The 24,560-nt window shown below is 42.0% G+C and overlaps 1 protein-coding gene across 1 annotated transcript in view; it reads left to right on the top strand.

The window, feature by feature from the left end:
• The first annotated feature begins 9,953 nt into the window (after nt 1–9,953).
• The window catches only part of SPON1 (spondin 1), a 182,983-nt gene continuing 168,376 nt past the window's right edge, over nt 9,954–24,560 (top strand). Inside the window, exons 1-2 of the mRNA XM_058025802.1 lie at nt 9,954–10,285; nt 16,681–16,787. Coding sequence (XP_057881785.1) covers nt 10,063–10,285; nt 16,681–16,787 — 330 coding nt within the window. The 5' untranslated portion in view covers nt 9,954–10,062. The remainder of the gene's footprint in view (nt 10,286–16,680; nt 16,788–24,560) is intronic.

Below are 24,560 nucleotides of genomic sequence, written 5' to 3'. Positions count from 1 at the left end.
ATGTGTTCTATTACCATCTGTAGGGCAGATTATCTTTTGCCTTATCTCTCTCTCTCTGAGTGACCACATTTACTCCTCCCTTGGGAGGGGATATCTGCTGATAACAGCTATTGAATGTCACTGCATGGCTGATAAGAACTATAACATCCCACTGGGAGATGTGAGCCCAGAGGGAGGAGCCAAGCATTGCTACCCAGATATAATCCAGCGGCTTCTCCACTGGATTCCCCAGAGGAGCAGCAGCTGCCTCTCCTTCCACTGGATCTTCAGAGGAAGAATACATCCTTCTCTACAGGATCCCTGCTCCAGCAGAACTGCCCCTGACACTGCAGGAGGGCTGAGCCACAATTCCAATGGGACTGCCACCAACACCCTGACCCACAGGGTGTCAGGTTGGGTTCTGACTCTGGCAGTGTTGTTCTAGTTCACTGCATTGTTTATTTTATCCTTCTATTTTTCCTTCCCTATTAAAGAACTGTTATTTCCTGCTCCCATATTTTTTGCCTGAGAGCCCCTTAATTTAAAATTTATAGCAATTGGGAGGGGTAGGGGGGGTTTACATTCTCCATTTCAGGGGAGGCTCCTGCCTTCTTTAGCAGACTCCTGTCTTTCCAAACCAAGACAACATTGTTTACCAACAGGTGATTGTTTAATTGGTTTAATGTGAATTGTTTTGTCTTAATGACCAATCACAGCCAGCTGTGTCAGGACTCTGGAAGGAGTCATTAGTTTTTCATTAGTATCTTTTAGCCTTCTGTGTGTATCCTTTATTCTTTAGTATAGCATAATATAATATAATATAATATAATATAATATAATATAATATAATATAATATAATATAATATAATATAATATAATATAATATAATATAATATAATATAATATAATATAATATAATATAATATAATATAATATAATATAATATAATATAATATAATATAATATAATATAATATAATATAATATAATATAATATAATATACCTTCTGAGAACATGGAGTCAGATTCATCATTTCCTCCCTGAAAATGCCAGAGATCCATCAAGGACACCACTCCCAGCTGCCATTCCCAAGCATTTCCCAGCAAAGTGCTTCCCTGTCTCTCTCTGTTCGTGCCATTAAGGAAAATTCGGGAAATACTTCCCAAAGCTGAGCTTGCAAACTAAACTGTAGCAGAATTTGGGACACCAAGACCCAGGAGCTTGCTGGAGATGTTGTTTTATGGCATTCTCCAGAATTGCTCTCCCACACGAAGTTCCCTTTATTCTGCAGGCTATAAAATATCTCCCTCATCACTGTCTTCCTCTCTTCATCCCCTTCCTCATCCTCTTTACTTCACAGGTACCAATTCTCTCTGTCCTCAGAGATCTCCTGATGAGTGTGTGCCCAGCTGAACTCTGAGAGATGCTTGTGAAGGTGCACTTGGCTTTGTAAAATAGCTCATTCTCAGACCCTGCAGATGGGCTGCTGTGTTTGAAAGCTTGGAGATTTTTTTTTCAGCCATACCAGCTGCTCTGGGAAAAGATACTTCCTCCTCCCACAAACCCTGTTCTGCATTACCAGCTTGCAATTTTAGCCTTGTATGCTGATGACAATTAAAATATGTCCACAGAACACACAATGAAGTGCATTTTTAAAATACCTCTGCCTATTTGATCTTCCATCCCTTTACCAAGCAAGAAATGGCAAGTTTTTAATGTGTAATGATTTTTCCCCCATGTATATGAATATCCGTATTTGAAATGTCTTCATATATGTATATTTCACCCACTTGCTGTCAGATAGTTTAGATTTCTTTTTAAATTACAGACACAAAACTTCCTTTGATATAAAAATGATGTGGGGCTGCAAATCTTCAGAAGATTTCCCAAAGCTCCTTTAATATTTGAGCTGGAAATCTGAGATTTAAGAAACTTTCTTGGAGAACTATTGGGGTTTTTTTTTCCAATATCCCCAACTGCAGGGGTTCTCTGGGCAGTCCCTTTGTCTGAGCTCCTGGTGATCCACAAGAATATTTAGCAATACTTGGCATAATTTGAATTTCACAAATAAACTGAAAGAAAACTTACAAAAAAACCTTTCATTGTGCCAAAGCTGCTTTGAAACCATGTTCTGATACTTGTAAAGCTTTAACAAATTGCAATAATAATAGGTATTGTCTGTTCTTAGGTGATGTTTTTACCTGGAGATGTTCTGCTACCCTGTCTGAGAAGGACCTGAGCTACAGAGAGATGTGGTGGCAGGATGAATTCTGGAATTCCAAGAGTCTCCTCTCAGTCCTGCATTCTCAGCTTGCCCATGCTCTGTCTTTGGTAGGACCTTGTGCCAGATGAACACTTCCCCCCTTTAGAATTCATTGTACTTCCAAATATTTAAATTCCCATCAGGCTGGAGGTAGGAGTAGCTGATTCAGATTCCAGGGACAATGGGTCTTGTAAGGGAAGTGTCAGCAGTCCATAAACCACAGGAGTGCTGCACTTGGCAGCCTGAGGCTCAAATAAACCTGCCAGCTCATGATGAAAGAAAATGCAGTGGTCTAGTATGGTACAGTAAATATTTCCTTAAAAGTAATGGCTGCTGAATACAGCAGGAGAACAGGGGCAAATGAAATTCATATTACCTAGCAGGAGGTTGTTGTAGAGAGTTTGCTTTGGGAGAAAATCCTATTCTGCAATATCAGCTTGAAGTGCAGCCCCTGTTCCCAAATGTGTCAGCCAGTTCACTGATGGTATCACCTTATATTTATCATTCATTCTTGTTTATTTCTGTCTTGATTTCATGCTCAGCACCAGAAATCCCAAAGAATTTTTCATGCTTCCCTTATCTGCCTGGCTGTGAGTCTATGCTGTTTTTACTTTCTGGGTTGGGTTTTTTTTTTGCTGTTTTGATGGTTTTTTTGAGTCTGAAGATGATGTCATTCTTGCTTTAGGACCTGTTGTGTCTGTGGGATGTGTTACTGTACCTATTCCTTCCATATTTGCAGTCTAATTAGAACCTATTCTAACCAGAGTTGACTGAAGATTTAATTACTATATCACTATCAAAATGCTTTTTGGAAAACAGGATAGATTGATTGAGTAAATAATGGTCATGTAGAAAATTTGGAGAGTGTGTTTTTATAAATTATTTATCTCGATAGAAACCATTTATTTTCTTAGGCAATGTAAGTTGTTTTTTTTATGTTCTTCCTGGCAAAACATCCAGCCACAAACTTGGTAAAAAAAGGTTTTCTTCTGTGTGCAAAGTTTCATTTATATTCTGACTTTGAGAGCTCTCAGCTACTGAAAAAAATAGGAACTTTATCACATACCTCATGTCTTGGAGAAATACAAATAGAGAGTGAACAGGTGAAAGCAACAGCCAGTCTGCAGGTGTTAAACAATTCAGGGAGGAAAATATGGTGATAAGAGAACACTGAATAGTTGAATAGTGAACATGCCAAAAAGCTGAATTCAAACTGGTTATTGCCTATTAGTATTTTAGCCAGATATGGTCAGGTTAGAGGCACTGAGGTCAAGGCAGATGCCGAAGAACATGCAGTCGCATAAAATCAGTGACAGGTGCTTCAGTAAACTACCAAGATGCTGAATTTTAGGTTGGCATTGAGGTTTTAAATTAACACAAATGCCTGCAGAGTTATTGTGTGGCTTAGTTGGAAGGAGCAGAGATGAAATTTAAGGGGAGGTTTTATGGTTTCTTTCTGCCCTGTCCATGGAAACTGGGAAGTTCCTAAAGGCAGAGGCTGCTCAGGGAGAAAGCTGGGTGTAATTGGAGGGGATGTGACCTACAAAGTAGAAATGTGGTGATGCTCCAGGCTGGCAGCAGTGAATTTCCTTAGGGGTAAATGAAGCTGATACTGGGCTTGGAGGAGCCAGTTGTTTATTCTGCTCTTGGGAGTTTTCAGGGATTCCCAAGATAGATCTTGAGTAGCTGTGTGAGATAAAGGGAGAGAGTTTTTAAGAGCATATTTACTTTCTGATATTGGAAGGAACCCTGAGTTAAATGTTCCAAGAAGCCTGGGTCTTTCCTTAGCAAGCCTCCTCCCCAAAATAGACTCTGTGTGGAGGATAAGCTTCTGTCAACTTCTCATCTTGAAAAATCCACTCAAGAGCGGCCTTAGTTTAAACCACATTCTGCCTTTGTTATCCACAGTGCTGGACAGACTTTTCTAGATCTTTTGCAGCCTCTCTGCTATTTCAGAACATGTGTTTTGTCCCACAGTTTTCCAGTTTCATTGAGGTTTTGCCCCATTTGAGCCCAGGAGGAGCCTGCACAGGGCTGCTCTCTCTGCCTCTGTTTCTCTCAGCACCTTCAGTAATAAGCATGATGCTATTCCCACTGTGTCAGGCACAAAATATTTCTATAAAATGCCCTGGAAATGAAAACTCTCTGCATTGTCAGTGTGAAAATATGCAGAGGGCATGCATGACTGAACAGGCAAATACAAGGAGCTGCTGGGAAGTTTAATTTTGGAGATACATGGTATTGACTGACAGTGGTGTAAAGTGGTGTAAATGGCAAACAGACCTCTGCAAACATTTACTGTCATTACTTGTCACTGCTTGGCTTCTGGAGAGAAAAGAAGTGGAGAACAGTGCTATGGAGAAGTAAGAAATCATTTTAAGTGCCTCCCAAGCTCTTTACTTTGTCTAATAGGACAGCAGATATCTCTGGGTCCCTTTCCTTCATGCCCTTCCAGACAGCATGAACTGTGTGAGAAAAGCCTCATTCTTGCTGTAGGTGCAGGGGGATTTTAATAGCAACAGGGTTATTATTCCATTTGAATCAATAGAGGGAGTTTCTGTCTTGTTTAAGGAAAACTGACTGTGGCTGCTGGAGCAGTGGGAAAGGAGAGAGATGCAAATTAGACTGACAGCTAAATCTATAGTGAGACACAAAGGTCTGAAAATGAGATAAGCACCTTGGAAAGTGCAATCCTCAGATGCCTTTCTTGCCATCCCAGAAGGTTTTATTGCAGATTGTGTTGTTTCCCAGGCATCCAGAGCCTGCTCCTTCCTTCCTTTGCCTGGACAGCAGCATCCTCTGCCCTGGCACCTGGGAGCAAGGGAATGTCTTGCTCGTGAGGAAGAGTTAAAAGTCACTTTTGGTCATTTTCCTCAGCTTGCATCTCCTAATTTGGCAGAGGTATTCAGAATGCACTTAGTGCAAACTTTTGATGGTAGGTGACCACCTGAACCCCTGGAGAGCTTTTGATCCCAATACAATTAATGTCTGAGGAGGAGAAGGAAAAGGCACCCTGGATCTGTCTCCAGAAAATCCATTCTAATTGATACAACACCTTCTATCTCCTTTCTTTCATTCAGCATCAGTTCAACTTTAGAAGTCTACAGTTTCTATGAGGGACTGAGAGTGCTTTGAGAAGATTTAAATTTTCACAATGAGCAGCTTCCTGAGAGATGAGGATCTGAGGACTTGCAAACCAAGTAAGGAGCTGAAACCCATTTGTCTCTGACATCCTACAGGAATATTTTAATCATTAGCTCTTGTTGGAAGAGTGGGTAACATTCCAGACATCTTGTGAAAGAGATGTATCCCATTATTATTATTATTATTATTATTATTATTATTATTATTATTATTATTATTATTATTATTATTAATGTATTTTAATATATTTTTCTATTTTTATTTTTATATATAAAATATATGTTTATTTTTATACTTTTATTTATAGAAAATAAATAAAAATAAATAAATAAAAATAAAAAATTAAATAAAAATAAAAATAAAGCTCCTGGGGTTAGGGAGGTGAATCCTACAGCCCAGTGAAATGACCAAGCACCTGATGGTTGTGAGATTTAGGGCACCAGCCACCCTGATGTGTTATTTTGGCTGGTTTTTTTTGGCCTCTTGCTCTGAGAGCTGGCTCTTTTAAGGGGTCTAATATTCATGTAATCAGTTTATATATTTACCTGAGGCACTGGTTCACTTTGAGGTCTATGGTCTCTCAAATCAGGCGTTGTGTAGCCAAGCACATTGTTGCTTTGCAGACAATTCCCAAGACTTCAAGTAACTAACTGAAATCATAGAAGCAGAAGGGAAAATACCTATTAAATGCCCCCTATCATATCTTCCAGTCGATGCTGGGGTATTCTGCAGTAGTTGGAGCAGCCTTCTAAAATGCCAGTTGAAAAAATGGGCTCCTTTTCTGGGGAAGCAAAAAGTGAGAAAGACTGCTGACACTGTGGAATGAGTTTTGTTTGTTAGGAAAGCCCAATTTGTGGAGTGAGGGGGAAGGGAGAGAGAGTTTCCTGCAACCATTACAGCTCCATCAGGTGCAATATTATCCCAGTAATGATTGTTATGCCTAATAGTCATGGACAGCAACTTTATTCATGCTAAAAAGTGCACAAAGGGAAGTCTCCCAGATGCAAGGCTTCCTCTGTGACATTTGCCATGGATGGTTGGGCTCATCAGTCTGCATGCATCTCTGACTGATACATCATGCTGGATGCTTCAGGCAAACACACACTAATTAGTAGAACAAATAGAAAACCCCGAGGATGCCCGTGCTTAATGACATTGCCCATCCTCTGCACTGTCTCTACAACAAATTACTCATTTCATGGCTGTAGGCAGTGCAGGTTAATTTGTCTGTATCAGTTGATAAGTTGAAGCATTTTAGCCAGACACTGTGCTTTGCCTTTCTAGGAAACTTTACAATGCTTTTGAACAAAAAATTACCAGAAGTAACAGCCCAGGCATTTCAGGAATTAAAAACTAAGAGACATAAAATCTACTGGAAGCTAAGAGTCAATAGATGCTGATGAATCAGTTACCATATAAAACCCCCTAAACCTGTGGCAGTGTTCACAGGGATTTCAGGTTGAGGGAAGAGATGAGGATCTGACTCCATGTTGCAGAAGGCTTGATTTATTATTTTATGATATATATTACATTGAAACTATACTAAAAGAATAGAAGAAAAGGTTTAATCAGAAGGCTAGATAAGAATAGAAAGGAATGATGACAAAGGTTTGTGGCTTGGGCTCTCTGTCCGAGCCAGCTGGGTTGTGATTGGCCATTAATTACAAACATCCAACATGGGCCAATCACAGATGCATCTGTTGCATTCCTCAGCAGCAGATAATCAATATTTGCATTTTGTTCCTGAGGCCTCTCAGCTTCTCAGGAGGAAAAATCCTAAGGAAAGGATTTTCCATAAAAGATGCCTGCAACAGAGCCCCAAGAGTTTGTGACATTGCTGAACTGTAGTCACTTAATTACCTCCATGAACATGGGTCTTGGGAAGCATGAAACTAAATATCCTGCATTACTGTGCCAACTCAAGGCTTCAGCAGCAAAAGCAGGCTGAGTATTGTTGCCTTAAAGGTGATGGATTGATTTGCCCTCGTGCTGCCAGGCTGGGTGGAGGGAGCAGACTGAATGGAACCTGGTGTGTGACATTGGGTTACTCATTCACCTTCCTCCAGCAGTGTGACAGGGGTCTCAGCTTGAGGGAAGAGATGAGGATCTGACTCCATGTTTCAGAAGGCTGATTTATTATTTTATGGTATATATTACATTAAAACTATACTGAAATAATAGAAGAAAAGATTTCATCAGAAGGCTAGCTAAGAGTAAAATAAGAAAGAATGATAACAAAAGCTTCTGTTTCGGACAGAGAGTCCGAGCCACCTGGGCTGTGATTGGCCATTAATTACAAACAACCAATACAGACCAATCACAGATGCACCTGTTGCATTCCACAGAAGTAGATAAGCAATGTTTGCATTTTGTCCCTGAGATCTCTCAGCTTCTCAGGAGGAAAAATCCTAAGGAAAGGAATTTCCATAAAAAATGTCTGCGGCACAGCAGGATGAGAGGAACAGGAAAAGCATCTTGTGCTGCCAAGACCTCTTCTCCTTCCCTAATCAAACTCTTTGCTCAGCAGTTGGTGTCCCTGCAGTCAGCCCCAGCCTCTGCAGCAGGTGTGTAAGGAGGCCTGTCCTCACAAATGGGATTTTACCACTCACTTTGGGACCAGAGCTTGGCTGCCACCCTTCTCAGACCTGGAGGGACATTGCCAGTAGCTCTGTGTCTGCAGCAAAAGCTAAAATCTCACCCAACCAATCCCATCTTTGTTAATTTAATCTTCAGTGAATGAAGTATTTGAGGCTGTGGCAATGTAAGTTCTTCATAAGCGTGCAACACACTGAAACACAAACAAGCTTACACAGTAGCAAAGCTGGTGGCAAGTAATCTTTCAGAAAATAAAGGTCCTGCATCCTCACAGACACCTAAATAAGCACCTTTATTTGACACACAACGTGAGGTTGATGCTATGGTCTCTAAAATCAGGTGTTTAGTAGCCCAGCATTGCATTGCACATTGCTGCTTTGTAGACAATTTGGAAGTTGCTAATCAACTTCCAAAGGTAAGTTTGGAACGCAAAAATTTGCAAACCTGATGCTAACAAATGCCTTAGTGGGGTCCAGGAAGACTTCAAACTGCTTGCTGTTTCTCCTGCTTCTTGGAAGTTGTGCATAAAGGCAGTTGTGTTCATCCATCTGCTACAGTCCTATCCTGGAGAAAGGAGTTAGAAAGGGATTTGTGCCCTCTTGTGCATCTGTCATACTCAAAAGTATTCAGGTCCTGTTTGAAGACCTTTCCTGCTTTCTCCTCCACTCAAAAAGCAGTGGAGGAAGGGAGAGAGAGGAGAAGAGCATCTTAGGCTCAAACCCCTGGAGTTAGGGACCCCAGGGGTCTAGGTTCACTTTCTTTTCTCCCACCGTTGTAATCTTTTGTGGATTCACACAAGTCACTCAGCCTCAGCGTGCCTTGTGTAAAGGCAAAATAACGAGCCGTGCTCTCTGCTGGGTGCATCTGCTGGGATTTCCCGGGGGCTGGGAGGGACAGACCTCCCGCACTGCCCTAGGTGAGGTGAGCAGCTCTGGGAGCACACACACGCACCCTGCGGCTCTGATGGGGGCACGGACCTCGTGTTTGTGGCACAGCCACCTCCCTGTCCCCTCTGTGCCCTCCGTGGTACCCGAGGAGATGCTCAGAGCACACACACACCCGCACATCCTGCGGCTCTGATGGGGACATGGTGACAGGCTGGTGGGGACACGGAGCTCGTGTTTGTGGCACAGCCACCTCCCTGTCCCCTCTGTTCCCCTCTGTGCCCTCCGTGGTACCCAAGGAGCTGCTAGGAGCACACACACACCTCTGCACATCCTGCGGCTCTGGTGGGGCCCTAGACCTTGTGTTTGTGGCACAGCCGCCTCCCCCCATCTCTGTCCCTTCTGTCCCCTCCGTGGTACCCGAGGAGCCGCAGGATGTGCAGGTGTGTGTGTGTACACAGCAGCTCCTTGGGTACCACGGAGGGCACAGAGGGGCACAGGGAGGTGGCTGTGCCACAAACACGAGCTCCATGTCCCCATCAGAGCCGCAGGATGTGCTCTGCTGGGGACATGGACCTCGTGTTTGTGGCACAGCCGCCTCCCTGTCCCCTCTGTCCCCTTCTGTCCCCTCCGTGGTACCCGAGGAGCCGCAGCGATGCTCCTGCTGCTCCTGTCGGTCTGTCCGCGCTGTTCAGCCGGTGATGTTTATCACCTCTGCTGCCTCGCAGGAGGACGGGAGGCTGGAGGGGGATGTGGGGGGAATTCTTCGAGCCTCGTTATCCCTGCAGTAACTCCAGGCTTTAGCAGGAATGCGGGTGATTGATTTCAGCGCTGGGGGCTCAGCAGCGTCCCCTGCCCCTCTGCCAGCGAGCCCTGTGAATTCAAACACGGCCGAGCCGCTAAAACAAACCAGCACTTCACTCCGGGCTCTGGGCAAGATCACACTTCCCTCCCTCCCTCCCTCCCTCCCTCCTCCCCTCCTCTCCTCTCTCCGTCCCCTCCCTCTCTGCCCCCTCGCTGCTTTTCCCCTCCCTCCGCCGGCAGAGCCAGCCCAGCCGTGCCGAGCCGTGCCGTGCCGAGCCGGCAGCCTCACACCGGGGCCGGGGCTGCCCGGAGCGCTCGGCCCGAGCTGCCCATCCCTGCCCAGCCCTGCCCGGCCCTGCCGTGCCCCCCAAAAGTTGTGCGGAGCGCCGAGGATGGGAGCGCATCTGCAGCCGCTGGCCCTGCGGCTCCTGGCGCTCACTTTCCCCTTGGTGGCCAAGGGTTTTCCCGACGAAACCCTGGAGAAAGCCGCCAAATCCGAGGGATATTGCAGCCGGATCCTGCGAGCGCAAGGCACCCGGAGGGAAGGGTACAATGAATTCAGCCTCAGGGTGGAGGGCGATCCGGAATTTTACAAGCCTGGGAACAGTTACCGGGGTAAGTTGTGCATCCTCCGCATCCCTTGCCGACGAGAATGGTGAGGATGAGGGGCTGTGGAGCCGTGGCGTGGCTCTGCCTGCCATCCCCGCATCCCTCTTGGCGTGTGCGGGTTAAGGCAGGGCGATGCGCCCCAGGCGTTACTTTACTGGGGATGCTGCTTCCATGGCGAGCGAGAGGAGTTGGGTTTCGGTGGATCACTTTACTCCCAAGCACTCCTCCTCATTAAGAGGAATTTCCCTTCTTTTACGAGCCCTCTGCACAGGCTCAGCGCTCGCACAAGAATCGCAAGTTGCAGCGATGCAAAGCGCGCTCGCTCTTCCCCCGTTTACCCCCTCCCGTGGGATTCCTTACATCCCTTTAAATATAACCCAGGGCACGGGAGAAGCTTTGGCATTCAGCAGGGAGGAGAGGAAGCTCGGAGCTCACCGTTCCTGCCCTGAAATATGAATGTTAACATAACGAGTTAGCATATGGGCAAACATGATGCAGCACGCTGCCAACTTCCCACATTTTCCACTTACGTTTATCCCACCCCATTTCTTTTTTTTTTATTTCTTTTTTTTTTTTCTGGGCAAATGAACAGATGGTTCAAACAGGAAAGAGGCAGAGACAGTGCTAACGACCACTGTAAATAAGAGATGGAGGGAGGCATTCTTTCTTCCCTGAGCATGTCACACACAGTCCTTGGAATGAACTTCCAAAGCACATTTGGGTGTATTTTACTAATTAACAGGCAAAGAAAGACAGGTTTTGGTCACTTTTCCTGCCTCACTCTATAATGCCTTCAGAAATAAACCTGCTTGGAACGCACTGTTAATCTTGTATTCTAAAAGCACTTTAAAGAGAACTTGGAGAGTTCACTTTAAAGAGAATTTTTAGGTACCATAACTAACACAGTTTTAGGAAAAAAGATATTGGGAGCTCCTTCAAAGTGTTTCTTAGATACAGGGTAAAAAGCAACGTTTTTGCATTGCATAAACATGGGAATCTCCGTGTATATAGAGGGAGAAAAAAGTGTGCACGTAGCATAATCATTCAAAGGCTGGGAAATGCGTCTGCAGCAGTGGTTCACCTGTTTTGAGCACCACTCTGTAACTTTGCATGCTACTGATTTGATTTTTTCCCCCCAAAACTGTTTTATTTTGACGCGATGTGAGGAAATGCACATTTCCCACAAGCTGGATAGCTGTTCCAAACATTGGGATCAGTACCTGGAGTCTAGAAGATTTCATGTGGTCTGTCAGCTTGGTACATCTACTAAGCAGGATAAAGATGTGCTAAGTTTTTTGATAATGACAAAGGCGAACGTTCTTTAAAAGCTTTGGAATTCTCTTCTGTGAAAGTGTTACTGGACATTTTCAGTCATCTACCAAAGAAGTTTCTTTTGCATAGAAATGTAGGGAGAAAATCCCAGATGAATTAGCAGAACTAATTTTCTGGAGATATTAGGTCTTGGCATTAGGAAGTCAATTAATAAAATCACATTAGGCTATTATAGCTGCTTGGAAGTGAGAAAATTACAGCTAATAGTAAAAAAGTTAAAATGTAGCACAGAATATGTGCCTGCATTTCTGATCCTTAGGACTGAAGTACTCAGGTGACACTTTGGGGTGTGTAGATTATTCTTTAAGGACACAAATAAATTATTCTTGGAAGAACACAAATAAATGTTGTTATAACATAGCAGTAGTTAAAACTGGCAATATACAGAAAGTTTTGAGAGCTTGCTTTCAAAGCCATTTCTACAGTCCAACTGGAACTTTATTACTATTTTATGTAGAGGATGGAAAATCCAACTGATGATTAAAAAAATGAGACATCATGAAAGGTCTGTTGGGTTTTGTTTGTTTGTATTTATTCATTTGCAAATTACTCTAAATGCAACATAGCAGACGACTTGCACAACCTCCTTAGCACTGGAGCCAGATATTCCTGTTTCCATGGCCTCTGCCTGAATGGATGCATCTGGATCCTTGGCACATTCCTTAGTGGGCTCTTGGAACAAACTGGTATTTTCAAGGTGGATAACCCAGGAATAATCTGTGCATGCAAGTGCGCTCCACAAAAGCCTCAGTGTAGGGACACCCATTGATCTTCATGCCATCAGTGGATGTGACACTTGAGGCTCTCAAGGAGGAAATATCTCAGTGCACTTGCAGTGTGGGAATCAGGATTCCACACTGTTTGAGGGAGTTTTTATGGCTCCCCTGCAGTTATTCACCTTTAGATTAATCAGAATCTGTTTGCCCTGAGGGGGAGCTGTGAAGCCTCAGTTTTCCACCTCTGGAGCTGTGGTAGAAAACAGCAGCCCTGGGCACTGTGTGGCTTCTCTGGGTGGGCATTCTCCTCTTCTGCCTGTCAGCACTGAATAAGGGCACGTTCTCCTGCCAGACCATTAAAAATGTCTCCCTGCAGGACCAGGTTTGTGGGCACACCATCCCAGGGTCGAGGTCCTCTCCTCCCTGCTGGTCACCTTCCACCTGGATGGAGCTGCTCCATCAGAGGCACAGATGAGCCTGAATCTGGATGGTGGTGCAGGGTAACGATCCTTGAAAACACTCAGTCCTGGCTTTATTGATTGTAGACTTAGATTAATGATTGCATGGGATTTCCATGAAAAAATGAGGTGAGTTTCGTGCTATTGAAATGTAAATAAACTTCCTCCTATGAAAAGGCAGTAGTGTGCCCATTTCACATGCTAACATGCAGTAGACCTACTTTCTGCTATGATATCATGAAGTGACTATTCTGAAGAAGAAAAGGAGTACTAGAATAGTTATAACCCTTACATATACCTTCTGCGTGCATGCTGTTTCTGGTTTTAATGGAATTTCCACTTGTAGGTCAGTTCACTTTCTCAGTTTTTGAGGAAGGGATCACTTAAGATGTCGTGCTCCATTGCATGGGTTTGGGGACTTCTCTTCCAAACAATGTTGAGTTGAGTCTTTTTCTTTCCATTTCTTTCTTCTTGCAAACACTTTGCAAGCAAGCACTCATTCTGTAGCTACATTAGCCATTCCCACGTTTCACAAAATATGGGTGAAATTTGGAACGCGTGTTTGTTGGTACTTGTGCAGTGTACAACACAGGATGTGTAGGATAAGAATAATCAGATTTCCTGCCTGAAACCAAAGGAGCAAGTTGTTTGATCACCCCACCTTCAGCTTGGGACGCTGGGGAAAGAGGAGCTTGTTGAAGGCGTGTGCCAAAGTTCAACTTGTAAAGTAATTAGAGACTTGCCAGAGGGATGGAAGCAGACAAAAGTAACTGCTGATTTGTAATCTTCCCTTTAAAGTGAAATCCTTAACTCCGATGCATGCAGGAAGTTCCTATCGTTCAGTGAAAGTTAATTAGTGTGAAGGCGGTGTGCGCAGGACACAGCTGCTGCTCAAAACGCCGGAGTTCAGCCCAAGAACTCTCGGCTCTTATGCAACAAAGAGCCGCTCCCTTGTAAAAAACAGATGTGCTCTGACAGCTTCCCAGCGCTGCCCGTGCAGGAACACCCAGTGCAGGGGCAGAGACTCCAGAACAGCTCCGGATTTGGGGATAAATCCCCGTGTGCTGTGGTGCTGCCTGAGCGCACCTGGTTCCGAGCACCGACGGAACCCTTCCCAGCCCAGGTGTTCCCCGGCGTTCTGGCCTAGCAAAGCACACACCCCGAAGGTGTAGATCCCAAAGCACACACCCCGAAGGTGCAAATCCCAAAGCACAGACCCTGAATCCCCAGGACCGCTCCGCTCCGTGCGCTCCCGCTCCATCCGTGCGCCGCACCGCGCTCCGGAGCAGCCGCGCACGGACGGACCCGCCTGAACCCCGGGGCTGGGCTCGGATTGTTGGGGTTTGGGGCTGGATTTGGTTTGTTTGGCTTGGGGCTGGGTGAGTTCCCGAGCCCAGCTGCCTGGATGAGGCTGCTGAGTGAGCAGCGCAGGCTGGAGGTGGGCGCATCCTTCCCTCCCATTTATCCGGGGTTAAAATCACTGCAAACCGCAGCGGGGGCACTGCTCACCCCAGGCATTCAAAAACTATGAGTCAGGCTTTGGAATCGCCTTCCTTTCTGATGTTTCTGTAGCGTTTCATGTCTTCTCTCTGTTTTATAGGTAGGTGTTTAGAATTTGGAAAGCTGTTTGTGACTTGGTGAGGAAAATGAAAACTTTTTGAGTCAACTCGCAGCTGGATTCTCTGCTTGCTTGCGCACATATTTGAGTGTTTCTGGTGTAACCTTTAACTCACAGTGACTCAGAGTCTTTAATTGCATATGATATGGAAAAATTTGTTGCATGTAAAAGGCCTTTATGGCAGTTTAATTTCTAAGAATCACTGCTCAAGCAGCAGTAATGTGTTCATCTCTGTTGAGTTCAGCAGTGTGCTGCTCTCAGTTATTGCAGCTCAGAGGCTGCCTGTGGGTTTTCATTTAGCCAGAGCTGCAGAAGTTTGCAAAACTGGACTAATCATGCTAATTATTGGGCAGGAAATGAATTAATGGATTGGAGCAATACTTCGTAAAGTAAGCAGAAATTTTAATGACATTATGCTGCTATCCCATTTTGGAATAAAATATGTGAAATCTTATTTCTCCCCTAAAACCATGACATTTCAACTCATCATAAGGTTCCATGGAATGAAAATCTGGAGAGTTGGGGGACTTCCTATTCTGCCCATCACTACCCCAGATTTGTACAGGTGTTTGCAGGTTATAGGTCAAAGAAATGGCACTTATAAAAAAGATTAAAAATTGAAATCAATCTCTCCAATCCTTTCTTTTTCCACATATAGTCAGAAAAGTTAGATATTTGTACAGAAACCATGAGTTTTAACCAAAATACTGCTGAATAATGCTATATATTTTCAATTAGCCTATTTTATATTTTCCTGCTACTGAATTTCTGGATCAAAGAGCTCTCCATATGTTCCAAATGAACTCTGGGGCATATTTTGAAATCCATATCTTTTAAGAGCAATCTGTAATTTTTAGCAGTGTGATTCAACCTCTTGCAGCCTAATTGTGTGAGAGAGAGTCTCTTGTGGATACTCTTCTATGGAGCAGCCCTGGTAGTTGTAATTTGCTCTGAAAACTGTGGGTGGTCTTCAGTTTTTATTGTGCCTGTCAGGGTTGGAGAGTGTGACAATAAAGTACCATGAGTGACTCTGCAATTTATGCTTAAAGTAAAAGCTGCTTACAACATTAAGAGTTCAATTTTCTGTCTCTTTTAGTTTAATTCTAAAATAACATTTTTTCCCCTAAAATTTACCCCTGTTTCAGGAAAGGATTGCTTATAAATTGTTGAAGAGAGTTTGGTAATTTCAAAAGTTCTGCCTCAAAATTCTGCCTCATTCTCTCTTTCTGATAGTGCTCAGAAGAGCCTCAGCTGAGGACTCTGAGATTATCTCAGCTGGTTGGAGCCTGGTGCTAAAAATGTGCCTTCAATCCCTGTAGGGGCCGTTCCCTTCAGAGCTGGGTTTGGAGATCCTTGTTGGTGCCTTCCAGCCCAGAATATCCCGGAATTCTGTGAACTCAGGTGTTGCTTGGGTGCTGCTGATAGTGAGCAGACAGAACAAAGCTGTCTTGCACTGGCATCCAATCAGGGATTTAATCCTGCTGCTGGGCATGGTGAAATCAGATTAGTCAGCCCCACATTCCCTGTGCTCTGCTGGTGGATCCAGGGCTGCCTTCCTGCCCAGGACAGGTGTGTGAAGGAGGAGGGTGTTTGCTGCTCTCTGGGATTGCTTTGGCAATCATGGCTGGCAGCACAACCTTTGGGGGTCAGTTTCAGCCAGGAGTTTAATTTTGTGGCCTGTTTTGCCCTGAGGATGAAGCAGAGGAAGGGCATTTTGAGATTCCCCCATTTCCAGAAGCTGGGGTATTGTGTTGAGTGTAGCTGAGCTGGAGCAGGCAATGCGGTCATCTGGCATTACAGATAGAGAGACTTTCTGTGCACTAAAGTACTTGGTCTGGGCTCAGAACTGGACAAAAAGCACGAAATCAAATGTTTAGGGATGCTCCTTTACATCTAACTTCCCCTCACACCCCCAAAACAAACAAAAAAACCATCACAAAGAAAAAAACCCAAAGTAGAAAAACCCCATGTACGTTTATCCCCACCACCAAAACAACCCTTCTGTAGATCAGAGCAGATTATCAATCTGGTTTAAAAAAAAAAGTGGAGGGAAAGAGAAAAGAGCTGAGTTATTTCATGCCAGTGTTTCTCAGTTGATGTGGAAACTTGGACTGAACATTTTGTTTTCTGTCTGGCTTGGCTCCCTGTTGTCAGTGCTCTAACTTTGGCTGATGCCAACGCAGAGCACACACCTTTCAAGCTGTGAAACGACGTGCAGGTGGCTGATTTCGCAGCTGACGGCTTGTTTTTGTTGTTTCCCTGCTCATCACACCCCAGTGACGCTGTCTGCTGCCACTCCCGCCTACTTCCGAGGCTTCACCTTGATCGCCCTCAAGGAAGGGAAAGAAGGAGACAAAGAGGAAGACCATGCGGGATCGTTCCAGGTGAGAGAACTTTCCCTGACCTACACCCCTGGGAATCTTCCTTACTGTTTGCCTGGCTCAAAGGGAGGTTTTATGGGCACAGCAGAGTGCAGAATGTGTTTTGGTAAGCATAAATGTTTGTGGGTGTTGACATGAGGATAGCGCAGCACATTTTATAATTCCATGCGTGCGGCATTTTCAGGGTCCCCCGCGGCTGGAAGGAAATTATGAATCTGACTCCATGTTCTTAGAAGGCTATGCTATTCTATTCTATTCTATTCTATTCTATTCTATTCTATTCTATTCTATTCTATTCTATTCTATTCTATTCTATTCTATTCTATTCTATTCTATTCCTATACTAAAGAATAGAGAAAGGATACAGACAGAAGGCTAAAAGATGATAATAATGAAAAACCCTTGATTCTCTAAGAGCCCTGACACAGCTGGATGGTGATTGGTCATTAAGTTAAAACAATTCACATGGAACCAATGAAACCTGAACCTCTGTTTTGGATAAACAATCTCCAACCACATTCCAAAGCAGCAAAACGCAGGAGAAGCAAATGAGATAATTACTGTTTTCATTTTTTCCCCTGAGGCTTTCCAGCTTCCCAGGAGAAGAAATCTTGGTGAAGGGATTTTTCCAGAAAATATGACAATGGCACAATGAGTGTTCAAGGAGTCAAGGCTCCTGTACCTGGACTGCAGCTTTCCTCCCCTCGTTCCTACGGCTAAAAATGAGCATCAGTTATTTGAACTAGAGCCTAGGACACCTGATCTTTTATCCAAAATGAATATCACGATTGATCTATTCATATTTTGGCCTTTGTGTTTCTCTGCCTTGATATTTTTGTCCATTGAGATGTAGAACAGGACTCTGAGAAGTGTTTACCATGGCTGTAATGACTGTTTTATCATTCATAAATTAGATTCTGCTGTTTTATTTATGCTCAGTAGTACTTTACTTAATGAACACATTCAGTGGGATGAAATGTTTGTTATTAAAAGGATTAGAATCCAGAGGGATGATTCACAAATTTGTATTTTCAGCCACTCCATGCAGAGAATTCTGGAAAATGGGAGTATATATAATGTTTATGAAAGAAGGTAGAAATTATGGAAGTAGGTTTGGCTCTCACATGAGGTATTGTTTGCTGTTTGACTTTCCAGGCTTATAAATATTGTTGAATTGCATTGATTACAATTTACAGTATGAGTAATGATAATGATAATAATTTTGATAGTGATTTCTAGGCAAAGATTTCACTTGCCTTGTGTTTCAAGGTTTGCAAGGGCAATACTCAAGTTTCAATTTTGGTCATCTGCAAGGAGCCAGAAATGAACATATTTTCCTAAATTTCTTCTAGGCTTTTGTATGTAGCAAATCTGATGTGCAAACTCAAGTAATTGCCCAATTTTCTTCAATGCTGATTTTGCTTAGAGGACTCTGTCTGGTTTTCATATATTTAGTAAGAATATCTAGAATAAGTGAGAACTTCTTTGAAGTTGGAATAACTCCATCTTCCTTAAAATGAAACAAATTCCTATTTGGGAGAAATCTTTTTAATATGTACTTTTGATAAGGTTGGATTTTTAAAGAATAAGCTGGTATTGAAGGATCAGCTACTGCTAAGAAACAGAAATAGTGATGTTTCATCTATTTTAAAAGAAGCTTGTCACCATTAATTTCTTCATTTCAGTTGTTATTATCTCTGTGGCTGTGGCTAATGGGAAAAATTTGGCCTGAGTTTTGTCTTTATTTCTAATTCATATTGAGAAACTCACTAAGCTTTGGTGAAGTACAGAGGCATTTTCAAGTTAGCAGAGTGGGAAGCAAATGGAAATTGTCTATAGATGGATAAAAAAAATCTCAGTGGATCTCAGTTGAGGGAAGATTGCAACCCATACAATGCACTTAATTAAACAATCTGAACTCAGTGTTCTTATGGGCAGGGGGGAGTGTCAAAGGTTCTCGATAAGTAAATTTGTACATCTTTGGTTTAAACGCCATGCTCATCCCACGTTAGCACAACTCCCTGAAGTTTATTCAGATGGTGTCTGCCTGTTCTGCCTCTGTGGATACAGATGTAAGACTCTCATTTAAGAATTCAAAGAATGCTTGCAGTGGTAAATACAGACGTCCCTTGTACCATGGCTGGGTGGTAGCAACCAGGAGAAAAAATATTTGTTTCAAGTGTTTGCGCTGTGTTTTTATTAGAAAGTGGGGATGCCAAGGGTGGCTGAACAGCTGTGCAGAGTAAGGAAAAGCTGTGTGTGTACAGTAACGTGGGTGCCACTTGCAGCTCTGTTTTCCCTCTGTTCAGATGGAGCATATGCCATCCAACAGCTCACACGGTGCAGCAGAACTCAGGGAAAATTCCTTAACAGTGGCATGAGACTGAATGCTGCTTCTGGACTGCACCTCTGCCTCCATGAGGAGACACATCCACTGCTCAGAGCCTGGTCAAAAGAGAGCACTGCTTGAAGCAAGTGCTTCACTGGTGTGGGATTCACATTCTCTGAGCAGAGAGAGACAATTCTCTCTCTCAGGTTTTTTCCTGGAGAAGCAGAGAAAAGAATGATCCAAACAATCCTTATCTCCTTTGCTGCTCCTGTTTTTGTGCACAAGTGGAGTGCATTGTGGAAGGTTGTTTACCTGAAGGGATTTGGTGATTGGATTCTGGTGTGAGTGTTTTGTTTTCTTGACCAATTTCATCAAGCTGTGTCCTGGCGGTCAGTCAGGAAACAGTAATGAGATTTTGTTCAGTCTAGTTCTTGTTCAGTTGTTCAGTTTAGATGTAGTGTAATATAGAATAATATAGTATAATAAAGCAATTAATTAGCCCTCTGATACAATGGAATCCTGCTCATCATTCTTGCCGCCCGTCGGGCAAAATTCCGCCGATACACTGGCATCAGAAAACTTCCTGGTGTGACCACAGAATGGCATGAAATGGGAGCTGACCAAGTAAGACTCTCCTTCCATGACTTAGAGCCGTCAGACACTTGATTTACATGCCTCAAACTGTGAATTACAGCAGGTTTTCTGGAGAAAACCTTGCTCAGGACCAAACCCCTGGTGTCAGGGCAGCAGGGAGGGCAGTGCCTCAAAGATCTGCGAAAGAGCATGTGCTGGTAAAGAAGGGCTGTCATGGAGTTTTTGAGGTGGATGTGGCACACCCAGAATTTAGAATTACACTGTTCCCAGGGTCCCAGTGCGGCTGGAGCAGGGGCAGTGCTGCAGCCCATTTGTGAGCAGCTGCTGTGAGCTCCTCATGGCTCATTGCTCCTGTGTCACTCTGCAGGTCACCAGGTACACTCAGTCTTCATTAATCATCAGGCTGCTGGGTTGTGATCCTGAAAATAGCACAGCTCTTAAAATTCGTGGTTGGACAGGTGTTTTTTTTTCTGTACACTTACTGGTTACCCCTATACTTGAGACCTTTACAGATGTTTGGTGTGGACTCCACCATCCTAAATCTGTTCTCTGAGAAAAATGAGACTTGAAAATCTGATTTTACTGTTTGTTTACTCAATGCAATTCCTTGGTGGTTTTTGTCCTTGTAGTGCAAGACACAATCCAGCCTTAAAATAAATCACTTTGTCTCCCAGAAACACGTGCTAAATAGCTAAGTTAAATATGGCTAGGGAATCCAAGATGCCAAATTCAGCCACAGAAATCTGGGGATATAGAATAGGAAATACTACTTATGCCAGCAGTAATTGCACAGCTCAGTGAGGCCCTCTGAAAGCTTTGGGTATCTGTCCCATTGGCCTCTTTACACAAACCATTCCCAGCTCTTGTCATGCAGACTGCTGATCCCTCTCTTTTGTAATGTTTAGCAACAGTCTGCAAATCGTTTGGAAGGCAAATGAAACCCCAGGGCGGCACTCACCACTGGCTGACTGCAGAAGAGTGTCTGTACAGGCCATTTGAATCAACATATGCATGCAGGGTGATAGATTCGGTCTGATAAATAATGTACAATATCAGAAAGGCAGCGCTGAACCTCATCTCATCTGTCTTCCTTGTTCTCTGAGGTAGGATAAATATTCCAAGGAAATTTTTGGTGGATGTTTTGTCAATCCGTTCTGAAGTGTTCCAAAAGAAAAACAAATTCATCTCTCCAAGTCTAAACGCTTCAATCTATTGTATTTAATAGGAAATTTAAGGAGAACTTTGTAGATCTTTTACTAACATCCAAACGGAGTCTTCATTAATCGTGGTTAAATTGCTCTCTTATGAAATTGTCTTCCTGAATTAAGAATTTTCTTGACACATTATGAGAAAGGTAGTCTGAAGTTTCCTTTATTCCCCCCTCATATTCCAAACACACTCTACCAGTTCATTATTCAAATATTCATATTTTCATTGTAGGCTATCTCGTTCCAGCTTTGCTTTGGAGTCCCTGGTGTTCAGGAAGGATTTTCTCAGTCTGTGGTTTTTTATTCTTTTTTTTTTTTTTAATATATCTTATTTATCAAGGAAATTATGAACTGCAGTCATTTCCTTCAGGATGCCATTCATTCCTCCAAAAAAGGGTACTATTTGTGAACATAGCTGATAACTAAACACTAAATTAAAAAAAAATAGAAAATGTTTTTCTAAATTAAGATATTAATTATAAATAGTAATTAAGTAATATAAAAATATAAAAATAATATAAATAATTATATAACTCTTTATATAGAAATATATAATTTATATATATAATTTAATTATATATAATTATATAAATATATAAATGATATAAATATATAAATATATATAATATATAAATATATAAAATATACAAATATATACATTTATATATAATATAATATATAAATTTATGTATAAATATATAATTTATATATAGTTATTTAATTATATATAATTGTATACAATTATATATAAATAATATAGATATATATAATATATATACATATATAAATAATTCTCTATATATAAAATGGTATGCAAACATGTTCTGTTTCTATCATGTAAAATGATAAGCTGAATCACCATGACTCAAAATTAAGCAATTCCTTGTACTCCTTTGGCATAATCACTTGTTAGATTTGTATCTTCCACCTGCATTTTGGTGATAGTTTAGTGTTAAATGCCTTCAGCACAGTAGTTCCCCTGGAGGTGTCTTTTTGCCTATTTTTTTTGCTCTAGAGTGAACCAGAAAAATTCTTAGTTTAGCTGGCTGAATTTAGAAAAGCAATGTAAGAAAGTGAGCAGGCACAGCAGCAGCCAGAATGAAGGTTTCACTAAAGATGAGGCATTTATAAAAGCTTGAGGCTGTCCTGAAGAAGAAAACATTTAAGGAAAACCTGAGTAGTCAGCTAAGTAAGGTGAGCAAGGGGTCCTTTATCTTTGGTCCCTGCACCAAGAGCCCAGACACATCCTTTGTTTTTGGTCACCCCATTCTTTTGATGCTGTTTATTTGACTGATGTGCTCAGCAAGGCATTTAGATGAAAAGGTATTTTTACAATCTCTTGGAAAAGCAGCTCCTCTAATGCTCTGTTGCAGCATTTTATAGGGATCTTACATCTTCTTGATGCAGTGCATTTTGGAAGAAGCAGTCTTAAAAGGCTTTCAGCCATTTCAAATTATTTATTCTGGTATTTATAAGCAAAGGTTGTTTTATGGTTTTTAAGAGAATTAATGACTGCAATTATTTTTTAAGTCTGTAATAATAAAAATTCAGGTATACTTGGGTTATCTTGATTTTCTTTTAGGCTTGTTATGTTTGAGTTTTTAAAGCTTGTATCCCAATTTAAGCTCATCAGGCTGCTTTGTAAATAGCTGTTTCTGAGGTGCATGAATTGATGTAGTTTTCTTTAACAAGCCCAGACCTTCCAAGTATTTTGCTCATGTTTGCATTCCCCACATTCCCTGTCCCAGCATCTCATCACTGAGACAGAGTCTGTCATCTGAGTACCTAAAAGCATGTGGAGGTAATGATCCAAAGCTATAATTACAGGAGTATTTTAAACGAATATGCCAGGTATAGGATTTGTAGACTAAGCAGGTAGACATGAACTCTGAGTCTGTAAAATTTAAATCTCTTGTTCTTTTGCATTTACAAGAGTATTCCCAAATTTTCTTTGTACAAGGATCACTGCAAATATTATTCTAGGCATAAACCACCCTATATGTTACGATGGAAAACCAAACTCCAGTTCACCTTTCTAGTAGGGTGGATTTGCTTAACCTTGATGAACACTTTCACACATTTTTTCCCGAAATCCAGATTCTGTATTTTTAATATTCAGAGATTAAAAATGAGCTTAAAAATAAAAATCCCCCAAAAAGTATCTTGCCACTGCCAGTTTTAGCACTGACTGGAAAATGTGAACACTTTGAGTGAGATTAAATATAAATATCTCTGGTACACTGGAAAAGCCTCAACCTGAACGACTTAGAGGCAATATTTTGGTTAAGAAATTACCTCAGGAGGTGAGATAGTTAGGCCTTGCTTTATGGCAGTAAAAGGTGATGAAACTTGCAGAACAGAAGCAGCTTTGATGGTCATTATTTGCCACTGATGAGGCTGGAGAAAAACCAAACTGGATCCCAACTGTGCAGGTTTTTGCTTCCTTCCTTTACATTTTTATTCAAGTTTTTTCTTGTGCTGTGAATGGGACAAAGAAATCTTTGCATGGTATTGTTTTCCAGGTTTTGCAGCTCTGGTTTGTTATACCTTGTTGTTTGTGTACTGAGCTGCTGTGTCTTTTAGAATAAATGATTCAAACCATAACATTTCACAGCCAAAATCAGAAAATATAGGAAATTTCTGAATACTCTTTTGTTAAGTATTTTATGAAAGTGGATCTTTGAACTACTAACACAGGTACAAAGAGGAAATAAATATGAAATTGTACTTGCAGTGTAAATTAGTTCACTGCTGAACAAAAATGGGATTCAGTCTCTTAGGCTGGGCTCATTCTTCTGATGTCCACTTGCTTATCTCAGCTTTGTTAGAGTGCCTTTTCTGGGGGTTTTCTTGCTACATCACTATCATCACTTTAAGAAACAACTTTTTTAGTTAATTTGGCTTTAGTTTATCTTCTGACATTTCTTTTTCTTTGCCCTTTCCCTATCTTCCTGCTTGGCTGTGGAAAAAAACGTCTAACTTCTGGCCACATAATATTTAGTCCTCTTTCTTTAATCTAATCTAATTTGTCCTCTTTTCCTTATTTTTTTTTTTTAATTTATTGTTTTTTTTTTTTTTTTTGTCTGCTGGGGAAATGCTTTTTCTTGAGAATGATTTCAAATGATGATTGTGTCTCAGTGAGAGCTTATGTTTTTTGGAAAGGGTTATGACTAAACAAATATTTAATTTGTGATGATTCAAGTTCTGTTTTGGAAAAATACCAGCCAAAACACAAATGAAAGAAACCCTCTAAAAACAGTAAAACCAAAAACAGGAAGCATGCTTTTTGAGATTGGTGAGCTGAAACTCCAGGCTCCTCTTCAGACCCAAAGCTTATCAGAGCTGGAATATCTCAAGTGTAACTTCTGTCCCTTTTTTGCACACTGCCAATCCATGAGAGCCAGATTACGTCATGGTAAAAGATCAGAATTGTCTAATTAAATCCCCTGTTCAAGAATAATATCTATTAATTTATTCTGTTCTTTGGGCTGGCATTAAACTGCAAGACTTCCTGGTTCTAAGAGGCTTCTAAAGAGACTCATTAAAGAATTGTTTCCTAGAATTTGGCATTGACACTTAATCCTCAAGAGAGGAAATGACACTGTTCCCTTCTGCCTTGGAGATGCCAGTCTGCTCCTCAGGCAC

This window comes from Melospiza georgiana, chromosome 6 (assembly GCF_028018845.1).
Source record: "Melospiza georgiana isolate bMelGeo1 chromosome 6, bMelGeo1.pri, whole genome shotgun sequence".
NCBI classification, from domain to species: Eukaryota; Metazoa; Chordata; class Aves; order Passeriformes; family Passerellidae; genus Melospiza; species Melospiza georgiana.
This window is presented reverse-complemented; position numbering and strand designations above follow the sequence as displayed.